This window comes from Trichechus manatus, unplaced genomic scaffold, assembly GCF_000243295.1.
Source record: "Trichechus manatus latirostris isolate Lorelei unplaced genomic scaffold, TriManLat1.0 scaffold00126, whole genome shotgun sequence".
Taxonomy (NCBI): Eukaryota; Metazoa; Chordata; class Mammalia; order Sirenia; family Trichechidae; genus Trichechus; species Trichechus manatus.
The window spans coordinates 1,642,663-1,661,440 of NW_004444062.1; the positions used below are offsets into that span (position 1 = coordinate 1,642,663).

Genomic DNA, 18,778 nt, shown 5'->3' on the forward strand with positions numbered 1-18,778 from the left:
GGTTAAGCATTAACAGAGGAGCCCTGGTGGCACAGTGGTTAAGCATCTGGGTGCTAACCAAAAGGCTGGTGATTTGAACCCACCAGCCACTCCACAGGGGAAAGATGTGGCAGTCTGTAAAGATTACAGCCTTGGAAACCGTATGGACGGTTCCACTCTGTCCTGTACAGTCGCTGTGAATCACAATCGACTTGACGGTAATGGGTTTCAACCATTGACAGCTTATTATATCTGTGATTATTTTCTGTTAATTTTCACGTGTCTATCCATGCCTAGATGTTGAGTGCTGACTTATTTCGTCATCCTCATCAATATACTGATACACATTAGTAAATCATTTGTACACATTTTTTTTTAATTGCTTGTATTGTTTCTTTTCACAGAATTCAACAAGTCCACCACTTAAGCTGTCAAATGTGGAACGGATTACAAATGTACAGATTTTGATTTTATTTGGTATCTTAATTGCCATGTCTCTTATCTGTTCTGTGGGCTCAGCCATTTGGAATCGAAGGCATTCTGGAAAGGACTGGTATCTCAATCTAAACTGTAAGCATTAAAATTCCCATTACTCTTATTTTCTTTCTTTCATTAAAGCATGTATTTGTTTCACAATTAAGTTGATCTTGATTTATTTTGTGGACTTTCCTGTTTCTAAAAAGAAGACCAAGTTGCAAAGCTAACTGGACATTTAATCTTTATTTTTTAATGAGATTTTAGTAAAAGAAAAAAAATTAGAATCCCTAAAAGTTTAGAATCCTTAAAAACATAATGAGCACTCCCTAGTAGTATAAAATGTTCAGTAAATATAACCATTTAACATGAAACTTGTTTAAAAATATTTTTACACAGATAGTTAGATAGCTATCTGGTAAGGAAGGCAGATTATGTGTGGAGGATATAATAAATATGCTTATTTTTTTAAAGCACAAAAAAGTAGTTCACATGCTTTAAAAATATTTAAATTGAATGTACTTTCATTTGAACTCATGAATGCAGTCATCTTGCAGCACTTATCCTTTGACTGTTGTGGTATTAATTACCACTCAGGATATTTCTAACAAGTGACTTTGCATTTCCATTTGATGAGTACTTAGCCAGTAAATACTTAATTTCCAAAAGTGTGCAAATTCCAGTAAAATCTTGTAGCAAAATCCTATTTTCAGTTATTTTTATTACATTTGTTTAGCTTTGCAGCTATTCCAAGTTATTTGTACAGCCATTGATTTGCTATTTCAACTTTAAAACTGTTACTGCTATCATCAATTTGTGTCTTCGTACACTTTACAATATATATTTTGGATAAGTTTTTGATTTTCATTATTGAGAAGGAAGAGTATAATTTATCTAGGACTGTTTAGTACTCATAGTTTAGGTTGTTTTTGCTACTGTTTTGTGTGTTTGCTTTTAAAGCATGCTTTAAATTGGAAATACATTTCAGGAATTTTTATAAAGGTGATTCTACCCAATAGAAATGTTATATTTCTAAACCCTCAGTGTTGTCCCTAATATCGGAAAACGTTCTGTTTGAAACAGGATCTTAAATACTTGATAGTACTTTCACTTTCAGTACCATTATGCAGTTCTTAATAGGATTAACAATAAATTGAATGCAAATAATATCATTCCATCTTGAAGAATATATTTGAGAATAAAGATATGTCATCAGCATATTTTGCCTCCCGAATTGTCTAGATATACTCTATATTAAAATTCTTTGTATGCTGAAGTTTTGGTCAATGCAAATGAACTATAAAATTGTAAATGACTTTTTTCCCACCTCCTCCCACAGATGGTGGCGCTAGTAATTTTGGATTGAATTTCTTGACCTTCATCATCCTTTTCAACAATCTCATTCCTATCAGCTTGTTGGTTACATTAGAAGTGGTGAAATTTACCCAGGCATACTTCATAAATTGGGTAAATAGAAATTATTATTGTTTTCATCAACCTAAACATACATAGTGTCTTTTTTCCTATGATAGGGTCTTTTGATCTCTCAGAAAAAATCTTAATTATACCTACCGAATACCTACAAGGAGCCTTGGTAGCACAGTGGTTAAGAGTTCAGCTGCTAACTGAAAGGTCAGCAGTTCAAGCCCACCAGCAGTCTGTTTCCAAAGCCTTGGAAACCCCAGGGGCTGTTCTGCCCCTCTCCTATAAGGGTTGCTGTGAGTCAGAATCGACTTAACAGCAGCAAGTTTACTGACTACAAGATGGATTTCAAAATATTTTTGAGCCTAATAAAATGATAACAAAATCCCCCACCTTCAAATTACACAAGTTTACAGACCAGACATTCTGGGAAAAATAGGTTTGTAGTTCAGGAAACTTATTTTGTGTTACCTAGGGGTCATGGGGGAAAGATGAACCATGGGATTTGTAGTTAAAATATATGGATTAGAGTGCTGTTTCTATATTTACTAGCTGAGTGCACTTTGCTGAGTCGCTTGACTTCTTTGAGATTTGTTTTCTCATACGGTAACATGTGGGTGATAAAACATGCTTTATCTGCGTCTCCTTGTGGTTGTATGGATCAGAGGAATCTTGTGACAGCAAAGAGCTTCATAAGCAATTGAGCACTGTACAAATAACACTGTATTCACTGCTTGTAACAACCAAGTCGTCTAGCAGTTTTATACATCTATGTGGTTTATTTTTCGACACTGTAAATAACTTCAACTGTGCTTTAAATTTTCTTCATACATTTTTTTTCAAAAAATATTTTTTTTAATCTTGAAAAAAATATGTTTGATATCTATTTCCTGAGTGTTTTGTTTGTCAAATATGTTGCCCTTCTAACAGTTTTACTTTTACCAAAGTAAAAATAAATGAATTTATGTAAATTAAATAAATTTTCAAACTTAATATGCCAGAAAATTTTTCTTTTATCTTGAGAGTTTTGTACTATCTTTGGATGTTTCTTTCTTTTTTAAAATAATTTTCAAGTCTTTTTATAAGAACAATATTAAGATTTTTAAAAATAGAGCTGCTGAAAATTTTGCAACTGCTCATGATCTTCCTTTGGTAAGTGATTTACCTCAACTGTCAGTTTCGTACTATAAAATGAGCTGCAGGCATAGCTTACTTTTTGCAGAAGATCTATTGGTGAAAATGTGTCATAAGATTTATATGAATTCATTTGAAGGATTCCCATTTATAGAAATAGTAAGATAACTCATAAGTCAAATAACTAGTCTAACAATTATTTTTCATTTGGGTTTCAAAAATAATATTTGTCTGAAATAATTATCTAAATTTAGTATTGGATGAAACCAGAAGGCTTACTCTTTTCAACCACTTATCTAATGTACACAGATTTTATAAGCCTTCTGATAGATGCAGGAGCCGTGGTGGAACGCTGGTTAAGAGCTCAGCTGCTAACGAAAAGGTCAGCAGTTCAAATCCACCCGCCACTCCTTGGAAACTGTATGGGGCAGTTTTACCCTCTCCTATAGGGTCGCTATGAGTCGGAATTGACTCAACAACATTGGGTTTGGTTTTTGGTTTTCTGACAGATGGAAGACTGATTTTCCAGTCTTCATTTACAAGACAGTTTATTCCTATATGGAAATGAGATTAGTAACCGCCTCCCTTTTTTCTGATTCTGCCAATGAGTCTGTTATGAAAATGTCTAATCTTCTTTCTAAATGATTACCTTGCAACACATTTGAACTCAGCTATCATGCCTATTTTTCTATCATATTCCCCCTTCCCAACTAAGTTTTCCCTATCTCCTTCTATTCTTCATTTGATATGATTTCCAGAGTAATCCCCGTTCTAGTCATTCTTCTGACCATGGCCCAGTTGGTTAATATCCTTCTTAAAACATGGCACTTAAAACTGAACAGCCTATTCCAGAAGTAATATTGATCATCCTAGAATACAGATGTGAGAGAGATCAGCTTTTATTTAGGTCTTGGCCTTTCATTTGACATTTGAAAATTAGTAAACTATAACCCTGACTTGCCAGAAAAGTGTTCTACACTAGAAAATATTTATTTTTATAATATAGTCAAACCTCATTATTACTGGGTGCAAGGCAAGTACAAATTTGCATTAAAATATAATTTTTTGTTTTTATTTTAAGAAATACATTTGTTGTGCTTTCAAGTATATATAGTGCAAGAAATTTAGCCAAGAAAGTTCCAGATAAAAATCTGTTAGGTAACTTTTCCTTGACTTTCCTTTTCTTAACTTTTCCTTAGGTAACTTTATAAATCTCTTAGGTAACTTGACTGAGAAAGTATAATCAGATAAAATCTCTTAAGTAATCCCCCCTAAAAGGAGTTTGGAGACCTAATCATTTGAGCAATATTTAGTTGCTGCTTTTTTAGCTCATTTTCCTAAGCATTTACCTTGTGTCGGACACCATAGAAGTCACTTTACGTGTGCTCTTATTTAATCTTTACAGTAGGTGTAATAAACAGCGGAAGGGTAGTAAACCTAGACAGGTTGATACAAAGACATGCTCTAAGTTCGATAGTGTTCTGCCCTTAATGTGAAATATAATACTGTACATTGAATACTTTTCAGGGAAATCGCCGGAAATGGTGTAGGTATGGCAAGAGATGAGTGTAGTTATGTTTATCACTCACCAATTAAACAACGATTTATTAAAAAATGAAGATAATTGTTTTCTGTTAAAGTTTCATCCAGTGTCTTATACACAGCTCTATTCAATACTTTCTTTGATTTTTTTTTTCCCCCCAAAGGATCTCGACATGCACTATGAACCCACAGACACTGCTGCTATGGCTCGGACATCTAATCTGAATGAGGAACTTGGCCAGGTAAACTCAATTTCTTGTTGATATGTTGAATTAGAAGTCAGATTCAGTGTGATTTCTGCCTCATATGGCAACTTAAGATGAATTGACAGTCTCTAATTTTCTATTATTTGAAAAATTGGCATAAATACATTTGCTAGTATATGACTATTAGTTTTCATTTTTAGCAAATAAAGTTTTAAAAATACTATTTAAAGCAGGTTTTGTTCTCAGGATGAAAGATACTGCACAAGCCTAGGGATGTCCTTCAGTATATAGTCTGATTAGTATGTAAAGTGTTGACTATTTGTGAGTTATAAATATACTACAGGTAGTCCCCAACTTAAACTGTATTCGAGTTATGACGAACCGCACTGTTGACTGTCGGTTTTTTGTTTTTGTTTTTTTTGTACATCTTATCATTAGAAATATGTACTACATACAGTGTCGCAGCATGTAATTTGCTGATGTTATCATTCTCAGATGTTCACTCTAAGATGTTCAATTTTATGATTTACTGTTCAAAACACTGCAGTATAGCAGGCTATGGCCTTGTCTACAATGAATTCAGTATCAGTGTTGGTAGTAGTAATGGATAGAAAGTCGGGCTATGTTCAGCTCTAATAAACATGCTGCAAGCAATGAATCAGGATAATATGATGGAAGAGATCATTGGAAAAATTTCCATACGGCAAGAACACTGAATTTAGAACTTGTTATCACCAGTGTGGAATAACTCACAGATCACAGAGAAGGAGAATTGACAGATCAGAACTTGATGGATTTTGAAAAAGAAAGAAATGCTGAAGAAGAAAGAAATAATGAGGAAGAAGTTGTGAAAAAATTTTACAGTGGATTAGCTGGAGTTTTTCTTAACTAAATCAGGGCTTCAGTTGTTTGAAAACATGGATCCAAACGCTGATCACTTTGCTAAAGTCAATAGGTAGGTTTGGGAAGCAGTGAGATGCTACCTCAAAATATATGAAAAAAAAAGAAAAGAAAAGGATCATACAGACAACTCTGACTAATTTTCTGACTAGAACTGCCATCCCCATTCCCAGGGATAATCCAGATGATCCAGAACTTCCCACAAATGGAGTTATTACTGAAACTGACAAAATGCCAGTGTCATCCAACTCTTCTTAATTATCAGAGTAACTTTTTATGATTTGTGTACTTTTTTATGTATGTTGTTGTTGTTAGGTGCTGTTGAGTCGGTTCTGACTCACAGCAACCCTATGTACAACAGAACGAAACACTGTCTGATCCTGCTGTATCCTCAATCCTGGTTATATTTTAGCCCATTGTTGCAGCCACTGTGTCAGTTCATCTCACTGAGGGTCTTCCTCTTTTTTGCTGACCCTCTAATTTACCAAGCATGGTGTCCTTCTCCAGTGACTGATCCTGCCTAATAATATGTCCAAAGTATATGAGACAAAGACTCACTATCCTCGCTTCTAAGGAGCATTCTGACTCTACTTCTTCCAAGACAGATTTGTTTGTTCTTCTGGTAGTCCATGGTATATTCAATAATCTTTGCCAACACGATAATTCAAAGGCATCAATTCTTCTTTGGTCTTCTTTATTCATTATCCAGCTTTTGCATGCATATGAAGCAATACAAAACACCATGGCTTGGGTCAGGCACACCTTAGTCTTCAAGATGACATCTTTGTTTTTTAACACTTCAAAGAGGTCTTTTGCAGCAGATTAGCCCAATGCAATATATCATTTGATTTCTTGACTACTGCTTTCATGAGTATTGATTGTGAATTCAAGTAAAATGAAATCCTTGACAACTTCAATCTTTTCTCCATTTATCATGATCTTGCTTATAGGTCCAGCTGTGAGGATTTTTGTTTTCTTTATATAAAGGTGTAATCCATACTGAAGGCTGTAGTCTTTGATCTTCTTCAATAAGTGCTTCAAATCCTCTTCACTTTCAGCAAGCAAGGTTGTGTTATCTGCATAAGGAGGTTGTTAGTTAGTCTTCCTCCAATCCTGATGCCCCGTTCTTCTTGATATATTGCAACTACTCGGATTATTTGCTCAGCATACAGATTTGAATAAGTATGGTAAAAGAACACAACCCTTAGGCACACTTTTCCCGACTTTAAACCACTCAGTATCCCCTCGTTCTGTCCTAACGATTGCCCCTTGATCTATGTACAGGTTCCACGTGAGCACAATTCCCATTTATGTATGTATGTATGTATTAAAATATATCTAAGTTTATATTAATGTTTCCAACCCCCAAAGACAAATAAAGATCAAATTTTTAAAGAAATGGATAATAAAAGGCAATAATAGTGAAAACTAAAAAGCAAATGAGGTATTCAACTTCCGTCTGAACCTACTTTCGATGGAGTCATGGGAACAGAACTCGATAGTAAGTCAGGGACTACCTGTGTTCACATTTCTCATAGCTTTTATCCAGGAAGGAAGGAAAAGTTCATCAAAGAAGTTGTGTGAGTCTAATAGTAATTGAATAGGAATTTTAGATTTATATTTCATTCTGTACTGATATATGTGTATATATTTGTAACCAATTTATACAAGCCTGCTGAGAAAATATATACATATATTTTTTGGAGGGGGCCACCATTGCTATTTGCCAACTCTTACATTTCAGATAGCATTTAGGCTAGAATTAATCCTTTTTTTAATCAATTCAGGTGTTGATGAAGCTAATTGCACAAGCTGTCTTCAGTTCTACAATTGTTATGTTAAGACATGCTGGTAGAGGTTTTAGTGCTCTATTAATGTTAAGTAGCAGTAATAACACTTTCTAATGCATATTAGGAAAATTTTACTAAAGCAAATCTCTACATGACTATAGCCCTGGTGGCACTGTGGTTAAGAGTTTGGCTGCTAACCAAAGGTCAGCAGTTCGAATCCACCAGCTGCTCCTTGGAAACCCTAACAGACTGTTCTACTCTGTCCTGTAGGGTCACTATGATTTGGAATCGACGGCAACAGATTTGTTTTTTTTTTTTGGTTTGGTTATAGTTTTTCTATTATCTCAATAATCTTTAATATTTGTATATGAAATGATTCATTGCTAAAATACTAAAAAAATAGTTGGAGATATTCCTTGATGAATGCAGAAAGCAGTCAGTTAATAACTGGTACCCCTCCAGTGATACAAAATTGGTGGGAAAAAGTATAATTTTAAGGATTTCTTTCCACTATAAAAGACTGACATAAAAACACTTGAAGTTTTAATGAGAATTTTTTAACTTTTTTAGGTTAAATACATCTTTTCTGACAAAACTGGTACTCTGACCTGCAATGTAATGCAGTTTAAGAAGTGCACCATTGCAGGAGTTGCATATGGGTGAGTTCTTTTCCTTTAATTAGAATATGAAATATACATTTAATTAGTGGTGACGGTTTGCTCCATTTGGGAGAGTTCTACTTATTAGGAGGGATTTTTAATTTAGAAAGCAATTGTTTTAATTCAGCACCCATGCACATTTTGTATTTCATAACTTATTGTTTTCATTTGAAATTACGTGTGAGGTGGAGGCCCTGCCTAATAATTGTTTCAGTGGTTAGAGTTTCTGAAGGTCTCTATCTGGCCCTGGTAATAAGGTACAAACACAGTGCCTTGTACGTTGTCATAAAATCAGAGTACAGCTTGCATGTGGTGAGAAGAATACAGTCTGTCATTGGGCAGTTTTCAAGTTAAAATATTCATTGTCCATTTGATTTGTTGTTTTGTTTTCCTTTTATCTTCTCCCCTCTTTGCAGTCACAGAACAACCTAAATGTCTGGTGGTGGAAAAGAGTCAGGGACACGAAACTCTTAAATCCAAGTGATAATGAATATGTCAAAAACTTTTATCCGCTTATTAATGTCCTTTAGAATGTGCTTATTGAACATTCATTCATTTCTTGCTTCCAGATATGCTTGACTACTTTTTTAAATACATTATAGAGCAATGTGACAAAATTAATTTGTAGAAAACACATGAGCAAATAGTGAACACACTCCTTGTTGATGGACATTGGCCTATTACCAAATTTTCCAACTATCTTTATCTGCAAGTGAGACTGGTGAGTATCAGTCTCTTAGCCATAATAGCATGGGCACTTGCATTTGGGTTTTCTGGCTTGCACCCATTCTCACCCACCACCCTCTGTCATCTAGCAGTAGGCCAGCATAAAAATAGCATATGAAATATTGAAAATGGCTTAGTTAAAACTATAAATAAAGAAGTAACCATTTGGTGAAAAATTCCAAATATGTATGCTTACTTCCATACACAGGATCTAAAAAGAGAAATAGACCAAGGCAGATATTCTTTGGGTTAGGAGAGAGTGTGACTAAAAATGACTTCAAACTATGTGTATAAATGAGTCTAAAATGACATTTGATTGAATGACTTTTCACACTGTGAAAACAGGCTTTCAATTTAAGAAGTACACTATTTCTAGGGCTAGATGCTATTTTGCTTCCTTCTTCTTTATGTGAAGCTCTCCTAACTCCCTTACACAAAAAGAGGCTCTCCTCACTCCTTACCACCCAATCTTAGTTGCTACAGATCACATTGTTTGGTCAATCTACTAGAGGGGCAGAGTTGCAGTCATACTTTTTGACATCTTGTATATTCTACCCACAATTGGCCCACAGGAGAGAAGAAAAAGCCAACTGTGATTCTAGAGTTTATTGTATTATACCTGCTGTAGGATTTGTGTTGATGTTTCTTTTTACACACGTTCTGCATCCATTCATGAATATTATTACTAGAGTGATGTGTTTGATAATTGACGTCTTTTTTTTTTTACTTTGTGCAATTTCTAATTGCATTATACAAGTTCTTAAAATTAGTAACTACTGATAGTAAACTTATCGGAACAGAAAGCTAAAATGAGATGTAGCCTCTCTTTTCCTCTCCCTTTTATCAGATTTTTTTTTTTTTCCTTATTCTTGGAACAGGTCCTAAACACTCCCAGACAGTAATTCTAAATAGAAGTGTTCTTCTTGGTCTGTTGGTGATATCATTATTAACAGCTGTAATAGGAAAGGGTGGGTTTAGAGACTGGTAAATGCTAAAGTAGTATTAAGAGTTAAGTACTGTCATCACGTAGGTTAAGTTCTCAGTGAAACAGATTTCTTCTTGGGTAAATAACATTTCATAATATTGAGGTGCAGTCCAATCAATAAGTTAGAAGACATGAGTTCTAGTCCTAGCTTTGTCACTAATTTACCATGTGATCCTAGACAATTCCTTTTCAAATATTCCCAAGTCTTTAAAAGGAAGATGGTGAGGCCATATGATCTTTAGGGTCTCTTTTCAGATGTGAAATTCTAACATGTTTAAAAAAATGAAAAAACAGGAATTCCTTTGTTTGCAAATATTAACTATATAAACAGAAATATGCTTCCCCTTTGGATGATATATCAGGGTTTCAAGAATACCAGCAGCCAAGTTGAATGAAACTAGTTGTTAAACTGCTTCCGATAATCACATATTGTGTGTGTATATGCTTTTAGGCATCCTTATATGCTTTTAGGCAAACCCTGATTGAGTTTTTATCGACATCCCCTCCCCTAAGCTTCCTGTATCTGGTGAGGATTGGAATGTCAGCATTATAGAGTTGTTGACATATAAAGGCTTTGGAGAAACCATGGCTTCAGACTGCTCATATGTTTTCAGTCATAGACACACCACTGTTACTTAATTCCAGCCAGTCTCCACAGGAAAAAGTAATTACTGGCAACCACCTTTCTGTGGGAATTTCCTCTGGGCACTCTTGAACTATAGGAACCTCGACAGGGAAATAACAGGTTTTGCTATCCCGTTTGCCCCCTAGCAATGTTTAACAGTTGTTTAATATGGGGAACTATTGTATAAGTGTGCTTCCAGCCCTAGCTGAAGAAAGCATGGTGTTTATTCCTCCAGGACATCACCAAGCAGAGGTTTAAAGTAACACAAACTTTTATATACTAACAATTGCTTCTGAGGTTACAAATTCATAGCTGGTGCTTCTTTGGCATTTTTAAGAAGTAAGGTAAAGCTGTTTCATCCTACATAGAGTCAAAAGTAAGTGTTGCTGGGTTTTATCAGTTAGAAAGACAAGACTTGAAGCCTCCTGGTGGTATAACCTTTACCTAGTGCTGTGTATCCATCCCATAAGTTTGTAAGAAGATAGTATTTAACACTTAAAATACTGTTTCAAAAATTTAATCTTAGTGAAATTTCTCTCATTTCACATTATCTTTGCTCCAAATTGGATTCATGATGGGCAACAAAATAAACAGATTTGTGCACACTTACAAATGATGATTGTTTTGTAGAGACCAACCTTGTACCAGATACACTGTTCTTAAACTCATTAGCTTATTTCATTAGATCTTTTTTTTCATGGGACAGTTGTATTTAAAGGTAAATGAATTGTGTATCGTTTGTAAGTTTAACTTATTACAAACTAAAAATTCTACTGCTAAACATTTACTCAAGTATCATTTCAGCAAATTGCTTCCTGGGGGAATAAATCAGTTTTATCACCGTTACTTGAATACCAGAAAGAGCTAAGCAAGCTTTTATGTTTAGTGGCTAGGAATCTCACTGCAGTGAAGATTCTGGGATGCAATGTGAAGTCGCATCTTTTTGGATAATTTATATCTTACTGTTAGAATGAGCTGATGAGCTGGGTGAGACTTAACACTTGATACAATCTCTGAGGTTAATTTTGTTATTGTTTTACTTACATATGAATACAGTCGATGAATAGCTTTACTTGACAATATTTTGTTTAGCAAAGGTTTGCTGAAAGGATCAACTCCTGCTTTAACCCTGAGAAAGGGATTCACCAGGAGAGAAACACCACAATTGTTATAATACTTAGCCCCAGTGTCTAGATTATAAACAACAAGTTTATCTTACTACTCACCAAGACTAGTGGCAGAAGCTGGTGAACACCACTTATTCATTTAGTCACGTACCTCAACAAATGTTTATCAGTCACCGTCTATGTATGCAGCACTTCGTTAGATGATGGGGATATAATGATCAGCAGAAGTTCACATGGTTCCTACTCTCAGTCTTACTAGGGGGCTAATGGATATTAACCAAGTAATCATACAGACAAATATAAAATTCTAACACAGTGCATAGGCCTGTGTGATTTGGTGGATTTGATCTAATTAGGGAGGTCCCTGAATTCTAATGCTGCCTGAGAACGTGATACTTGAGCTGAGATCTAAGGATGATAAGTTTGATTAAGAACTTCCCAGGCAGATATAACAGCACATACCTGCAAACATACCAGGACTACTGGAGCAGCGATCATGGGGCAAATTCATGCAGACAGGATCAGTAACAGGTGTGCAGGTTGCCTGCTGCTCGTCACACTCTGGATAAAACCAAAAAAAACAAACCCATAGCTATCAAGTTGATTCTTACTCATGGTGAGGTAGTGCTCAGCACAATGGCAGAGCTGGACCAGGCTCTGGGAGAAGGACCGTCTCCTCTGGGTTTGGGGGCTGTTAAGCTTCATCACTACTGGAGCACCAGCCTCTCCCCTAATGCAAGGATCAGGGCCTGAGGTACAGCAGCAATGAAAACTGGCAGAACCTTGGCTCAGTGTTGGTTGCTTGGGTAGCGCCAGGCCCTCCCCTAGTTCAGTTGTGGGGCTGCAGTCCAAGCCTTGAGATTGATCAGGAATGATTACCTTGAGCACTGGGTTATAGCCAGTTTCCACAGAGCTTTGCAGTAGGCCAAGTGCATTTCTGGTAGTCCACCCCACAAGGGGCCTGGTTTCCCCTTCCTCTCAGGCATATAAAAAGAAAGCCCTTTGATAAGGAAGAGAATAGTGAGTAAAAGGGACCGCCTCCAGCGTGGTTGGAGTGAAGATAACAGATACTGCACTGGAGCATTTAATGTTTTGGAGGTGCCTTGAAATGGTAAGGCCTAGGTTGTGACCAGGCTGGTGAAAGGTTAAAGAGAGTGGGGTGGTCATTTACGAAATAAAGGATCCCATGAGTTTTCAACAAAGTTTATTGTCTGTTTGTCCAAACAGCAATGACCTTACATTTTTATGAACTTATTTTAAAAGCTCTGTCTGTATCTAATAAATTTAAGGAAAAATATTAAATGAGCATCTATAATGAAAGAAATGGGAAATAAGGAAATTTTGTTTTGTTGTGTAATTTGGGACACTTCCTACTGAATGCATGACTGACTGGTTGAAATGAAATCTATACATTGATCAGACTTTCCTAGTGCTCAAATGAGCTAATGGATAATATTAAAGTATTGATGAATATGTTTGCTGTTTAAAGTAACAAATGCTTGAATTAGTGAATTAGGGTTTAAGTGAAAATTTTTGACCATCAGTTCATCTTTTAAAATGTGATTTGATTTAATAATAGAAATGAAGTGAACTTTTATGTTAATATACCAATTTAAAGAACCATCATCTCATGACAGTCGAAGTTACTTCTGAAATGTATTTGGCACATTTTATCAGTGTCATAGTTTGTTCCTAAGTATTAGCATGTTTGCTTTATTAAATCACTTTTTTTCTGATTATGCAATACATTTTTCCATTGGCTTTGGCGAGAATGTAAACTGCTAAATTCAAATATTTCCTACAGATAACTGAATTCTGTGCCTAAATGAGTCAATTTCATGGTGAAGAGGCAAGTTGGTAATTTCAGTTACAGGATAATTTTGCAAATCTGCTTAATTACCATAAATTATCATGTTCTACTTACTATACTAACTGCCATTCTTTCAGAATCAACTAAAAGTTCGTTTTCCTAACTTTTGGGAGATCCCTACTTCTCTTACTCATGCTTTTGTTTCCAGCCTTTCTGTGATTATTTTTCCTCTCTTTGTGTTCCTCCTCTTGCTCTCTGTGAAGCCATGTCCCTGAGACTGAGGAATATGGCTGCTCTCCTGATGAATGGTAAGCTGTGTGGACCTGTCTGTCTCTTCATTTATTCCTGTAAAATGTTGGCATTTTTTGTTTTGTTAGACATATTTCACTACTTTTGAAAAAAAAAAATTTACTGGCCAGGTAAGGTGAAGGGGTAAAGTAGGTATTTCTTGAAATTTACCAGATATCCTTGATCTTCTATTGAATAACCTTTATTCATTTTATAAACATTTAGTTTAAAGGTTAGCTCGCTAGAGTTTTATATTATATATCTATAATACAGTTTGTAATTATCAACTCCAGAGTCCCTGGACTGTGTGGGCTACTTTAGGATTTCCCTTATAGCTCCTGAATTAAGACTTCAGCAGTTCGAATCTGCCAGGCACTTCTTGGAAACCCTGTGGAGCATTTCCACTCTGTCCTACAGGGTCGCTATGAGTCAGAATCGACTCCAGGACAACGGGTTTTTGGTTTGGTTAGAGCTCCTGAACCTTTCCTGTGTTTTTAGCTCAGCACTGCCACCTTCTGTCACTATTTATACTCTCTTCAAAGCTACAGAAAGATGCTATTGAAACACACCTGGCAGTGGAAATTTCCTTTTACATCTCTTTTCATCAATTTAATAAGTCTATTTGGAAGCTGGGAAATGAATTTTTTTAAATGTCTGTGACAAATGTTGGGAGGCTGTGTTACCAAGGACTACAATTAACTGGAATATGATGCATTGTAGAATTATTAAAGACTATTTTATAGGCTTAATTTGAACACTTTTTGTTTTTTGGTCGTTTTACATTAAAATCCCCTCCCTCCATGGATTTCCATTTTCATCTACTATAGTATATGTTTATTTTGATATTATTTCTATCATTCATCATGATTTATTGGTAAATGAAATTTCAGAAAACACGGGGTTCTTTAATGCTTTAGAAAACATTGTAACTTTATAAGTTGTTTTTATTTTAAGGTTACACATATATTTTATGAGTAAGCCACATTTCCAGTATACATTGAGATCCGTTAACATCATTTAATATTTTTCAACCTGGAGTTTATTTCAGGAAAGTGGAGATTTGGTAAAAATTTGCAGTAAACCTCGTAATACCGAGGGGTAGTAATAATGACAGAGGCAGCTGTTTGTTAGTGCTGACAAGCTGAGTTATCTGTTGTAAGCTCACCACTTGGAGTGCTGTACATTTTGACAATTACATACAACTGAATCATTTTTAGTATTTTTTAAATGTGCCAAAACATCTCACTGTTGGTGGATAATTCAAACATTAATAACATAAGTAATCTCTTTTATTTAATCCTTTGAGAATGTAGTTTAAAATTTGACTATCTTTATATTTGTTCTTCTGTAACAATATAATTCTTCTAATTTTAAACATAGTTCATTAATATAGAATTGATATACATTTTCTCTACGATAACTGAATTATTTCTAACAGAAGGAATTTTCCTTCATATTTTTCTTAAGATTGGATGAAAATATTAAAAATTAGTGTTTGTTTACTCAGATCATTTAAAATATTACACTTTCAATTTTTTTTTTTAAGTAAATATTAGGGAAGGCTTTTGCTACCTTTATAATAACGTGATCTTTATTTTACATATAAACTTGAATTCTCCATCTACAAAATAGTTATCTGTAGGGCTACAAAGAAGAGGGAACAACTATTTCTTGAACTTCTACTGTGTCCTGTGCAGTGGTCAAGGATGTGGACTTTGGACTCGGACTGCCTGAGTTCAAATCCTGTTAGTGATGCCCTTGAACAAGTTACCTGGCCTCTCTCCACCTGAGTGTCTCATCTAGCAGAACGTGATAATAGCAGTAGCTACGTCGTGGGGAGATTGGGGAGATTTGAATGAGCTCTGTTTTTAAAGTGCTTAGAGTAGTGCCTGGACACAGTAGGCTCTCAGTGTTAGCTCTGGTGTCTCTTACTTAACCCTCGTGACGTATTTGAGGAGTTATTACTGACGTTGCCATTTTAAAAATGGTGAAATTTAGACAAAGAAGCTAATGAGTAACTTGCCCCCAAATTAATACAACCAGTAAACTTAGAAGGAGCCCCGGTGGCGCAATGGTTAAGCACTCAGGTGTTAACCGAAAAGTTGGCAGATCGTATTCATCAGTCACTCCATAGAAGAACAATGTGGCGGTGCACTTCTGTAAAGATTACAGCCTTGGAAACCCTTTGAGCTATTTTCTACTATAGAGTTGCCATGAGTCAGAATGTACACAACCATAACCACAGCAAGCTTGGAAGTCAGAGTTAAAACCTAGCTTAGCCTGGTTATAAAGTATATGTTTGTTATACTACATCCTGCAGACTTTAAAGAACTTCAAAGAGTGGCTCCATTTATAGCAGAAGATGGCTTTGCAGTTTTGAAATCACTTTATTTTTTCTTTGTTTCTTTCTTGTTTTGTTGAGATGGCAAGAGCAGGTAAAATTTAACTGACTGAAGAAAGTTAGCACGGGAGGCACAACTTTAAATATTAATAAATGGGACCTTTGCTCAACCTCTCAATTGGTTTCATATTGCCAATGAAACCAATTCAAAAATCTGATCCTGATTGAATCCTGTGCTCCAGTTACCTGACCACATCTTCGTGCTGCTGGTCTGCACGGATGAGCGAAAGAGAGTAGATGACTCTATAAATCCGAAGTTACTTCTGAAAATACATTCCCATCTGGCTGTTCAGCAGTTTCACCTTTCAATGTGAAGTCTATGAAATTCTATATGTAATGTTGTTGGGTGCAACCCAGCATACAACCGAACAAAACACTGCCCATTCCTGTGCCATCCTCACAATCGTTGCTATGTTTGAGCCCATTGTTACAACCACTGTGTCAGTCCGTCTCCTTGAGGGTCTTCCTGTTTTTTGCTGACCCTCTACTCTGTCAAGCATGATGTCCTTATCCAGGGAGTGGTCTAACCTGATAACATATCCAAAGTATGTGAGACGAAGTCTCACCATCCTCACTTCTGATGAGCATTCTGGCTGTACTTCTTCCAAGACAGGTTTGTTCATTCTTCTGGCAGTCTGTAGTATATTCAGTATTTTTTGCCAACACCATAATTAAAAGGCATCAGTTCTTTTTCAGTCTTCCCTATTCATTGTCCAGCTTTCACATGCATATGAGGCAAATTGAAAAGACCATGGCTTGTGTTCAGCTCATCTTAGTCCTCAAGGTGACATCTTTGCTTTTTAACATTTTAAGGGGACTCTTGCAGCAGATTTGCCCAATGCAATACTTCTCTGCTGAGTTCGATAATTCATTGCAATGGCCACACAGAACTCACAGACAATACTCACGACTATGGGAATTATTAGGGAAGTAACAGGTTATAATTCAGGTTTAGCAACACTCAGGATACAGTGCTCACAGGCAAGCCTCTGTGGCCCTTGGCCTCTGCCCTGTTCTGGCAAGTGTTACAAAGCTCTTTCAGCTCTGCCAATAAGTACCCAGAGGCATCCGACTCCACCAGCAAACCTCCTGCCCAAAGGTACTCAGCTTTCTCTCTCCATGGGCCAGAAAGTCCACCATGCCATCTCTTGCTGTTGTTTCTCTGCCACTACTTCTCGAGAGTTCTGTCTCTCTCTGTCTCCTGGTCCAGAAGCTTCTCAGTGCAGTGATCCTGGGTCCAAAGGACATGCTGTCTGCTCTTGGCTGTTCTTCCTTGGTGGTGGTGGGATTCTCTCTCTGCTCTGGAATTGACTCTCTTTTTAGCCAAGCAGGATGGCAAAACTGACCAATCCCCTTGGTGGGCCACAATTATCTTATTTGCAAACCCCCACCCAGTCACTTGGGTGGGAGTTACAAAACCATATCAAGAAAGGCCACACAAAAGTCATCCATCACACCACAAAATCCTTGACAACTTCAATCTTTTTTCTGTTTATCATGATGTTGCTTATTACTGCAGTTGTGAAGACTTTTGTTTTCTTTATGTTGAAGAGTATTTCATACTGAAGGTTGTAGTGTTTGATCTTCCTCAGTAAGTGCTTCAAGTCCTCTTCACTTTCAGCAAACCAGGTAGTGTCATCTGCAGTTACTACCCATGGGCTATATATATTTTACTGCCCTATTGAACCAGTATTTGTCACAAAAAATGTCAAGTTAAGAAAGACATAATATTTAACACTTAAATGTATGTAGATTGTTTTACATATTTAGATTTAGTGGAGTTTGAAGACAACCTATAATGTATCATTAATCCTTTGAAACATACTCTGTGGACATTAAAATAACTGGATGATGACTGTAGCTCTGTTCTGTTAAAGTCTTATTAATAGAAATAGTTTAAAGAGATGAAATAATCCCCAACCAATAGCTACTTAATCCAAAATTGATACCTTTTTCTTGTTATGGACAAACATCACCAGTTTACATATGACCATGCAGGTTAGTTCCTTTCTATTAAGAATCTACCATTCTCTAACTTGAGAGTATTAATATTTTTGTAATTTGAAAAAATTTATTCTCACTATCCATTTATTCTCATAACCTAAAATAGGCTTATTTTACAAAGCTATGTATTTCCATAATCTTTTTTTGGGGGGGGAAATTTTCAATCCTAAACAAAAAGTAGACAGATTTACCCATCACCTAGCTACAAGAATATGAACTCCAGGCCAATTTTAATTTATCTATACCTTTCTCCTACTATTATTTTGAAGCATGTCCCAGATAACTATTATTTCAGTTTTTCTTAGCTATTTATGTAGTTTCACATTGTTCTTTCTGACAGGTATTTTTTCATATTTTTTTTTAAGTAAATGCTAATGATGTTGATTCTCCAGAGAAATTGCCTTGAAGTGTCCTGTGCTTAGTTCATTTGATCCTACTGTGATTTTTAGTATTATCACAGTATCAATGGGTTGTACTATTTTCTGGTCTTTATTCTCTCATTTCAATCTGGTCTATAATTATGTTTGGAATGAGTGGTATTTATCCTGCTGCAAAAGCTAGGCTCAGGAAAACATTCTCCCAGGTGTGGCTGTACAGTAATGAGTCCTAACACATCCAAATTAGTGTTAGTCTTCAGAGAAGTCATCTTGGCAGGTAATTTATTTATTCCAATGATGCTTAACATTTCACAGTTGTTTGTGGACCC

The 18,778-nt window shown here is 35.8% G+C and overlaps 1 protein-coding gene across 1 annotated transcript in view; it reads left to right on the top strand.

Moving 5' to 3' along the window:
* ATP8A1 (ATPase phospholipid transporting 8A1) overlaps positions 1-18,778 on the top strand; it is a 280,252-nt gene that overhangs the window by 103,155 nt on the left and 158,319 nt on the right. Inside the window, exons 12-15 of the mRNA XM_023738968.1 lie at positions 384-549; positions 1,793-1,920; positions 4,716-4,793; positions 8,018-8,106. Coding sequence (XP_023594736.1) covers positions 384-549; positions 1,793-1,920; positions 4,716-4,793; positions 8,018-8,106 — 461 coding nt within the window. The remainder of the gene's footprint in view (positions 1-383; positions 550-1,792; positions 1,921-4,715; positions 4,794-8,017; positions 8,107-18,778) is intronic.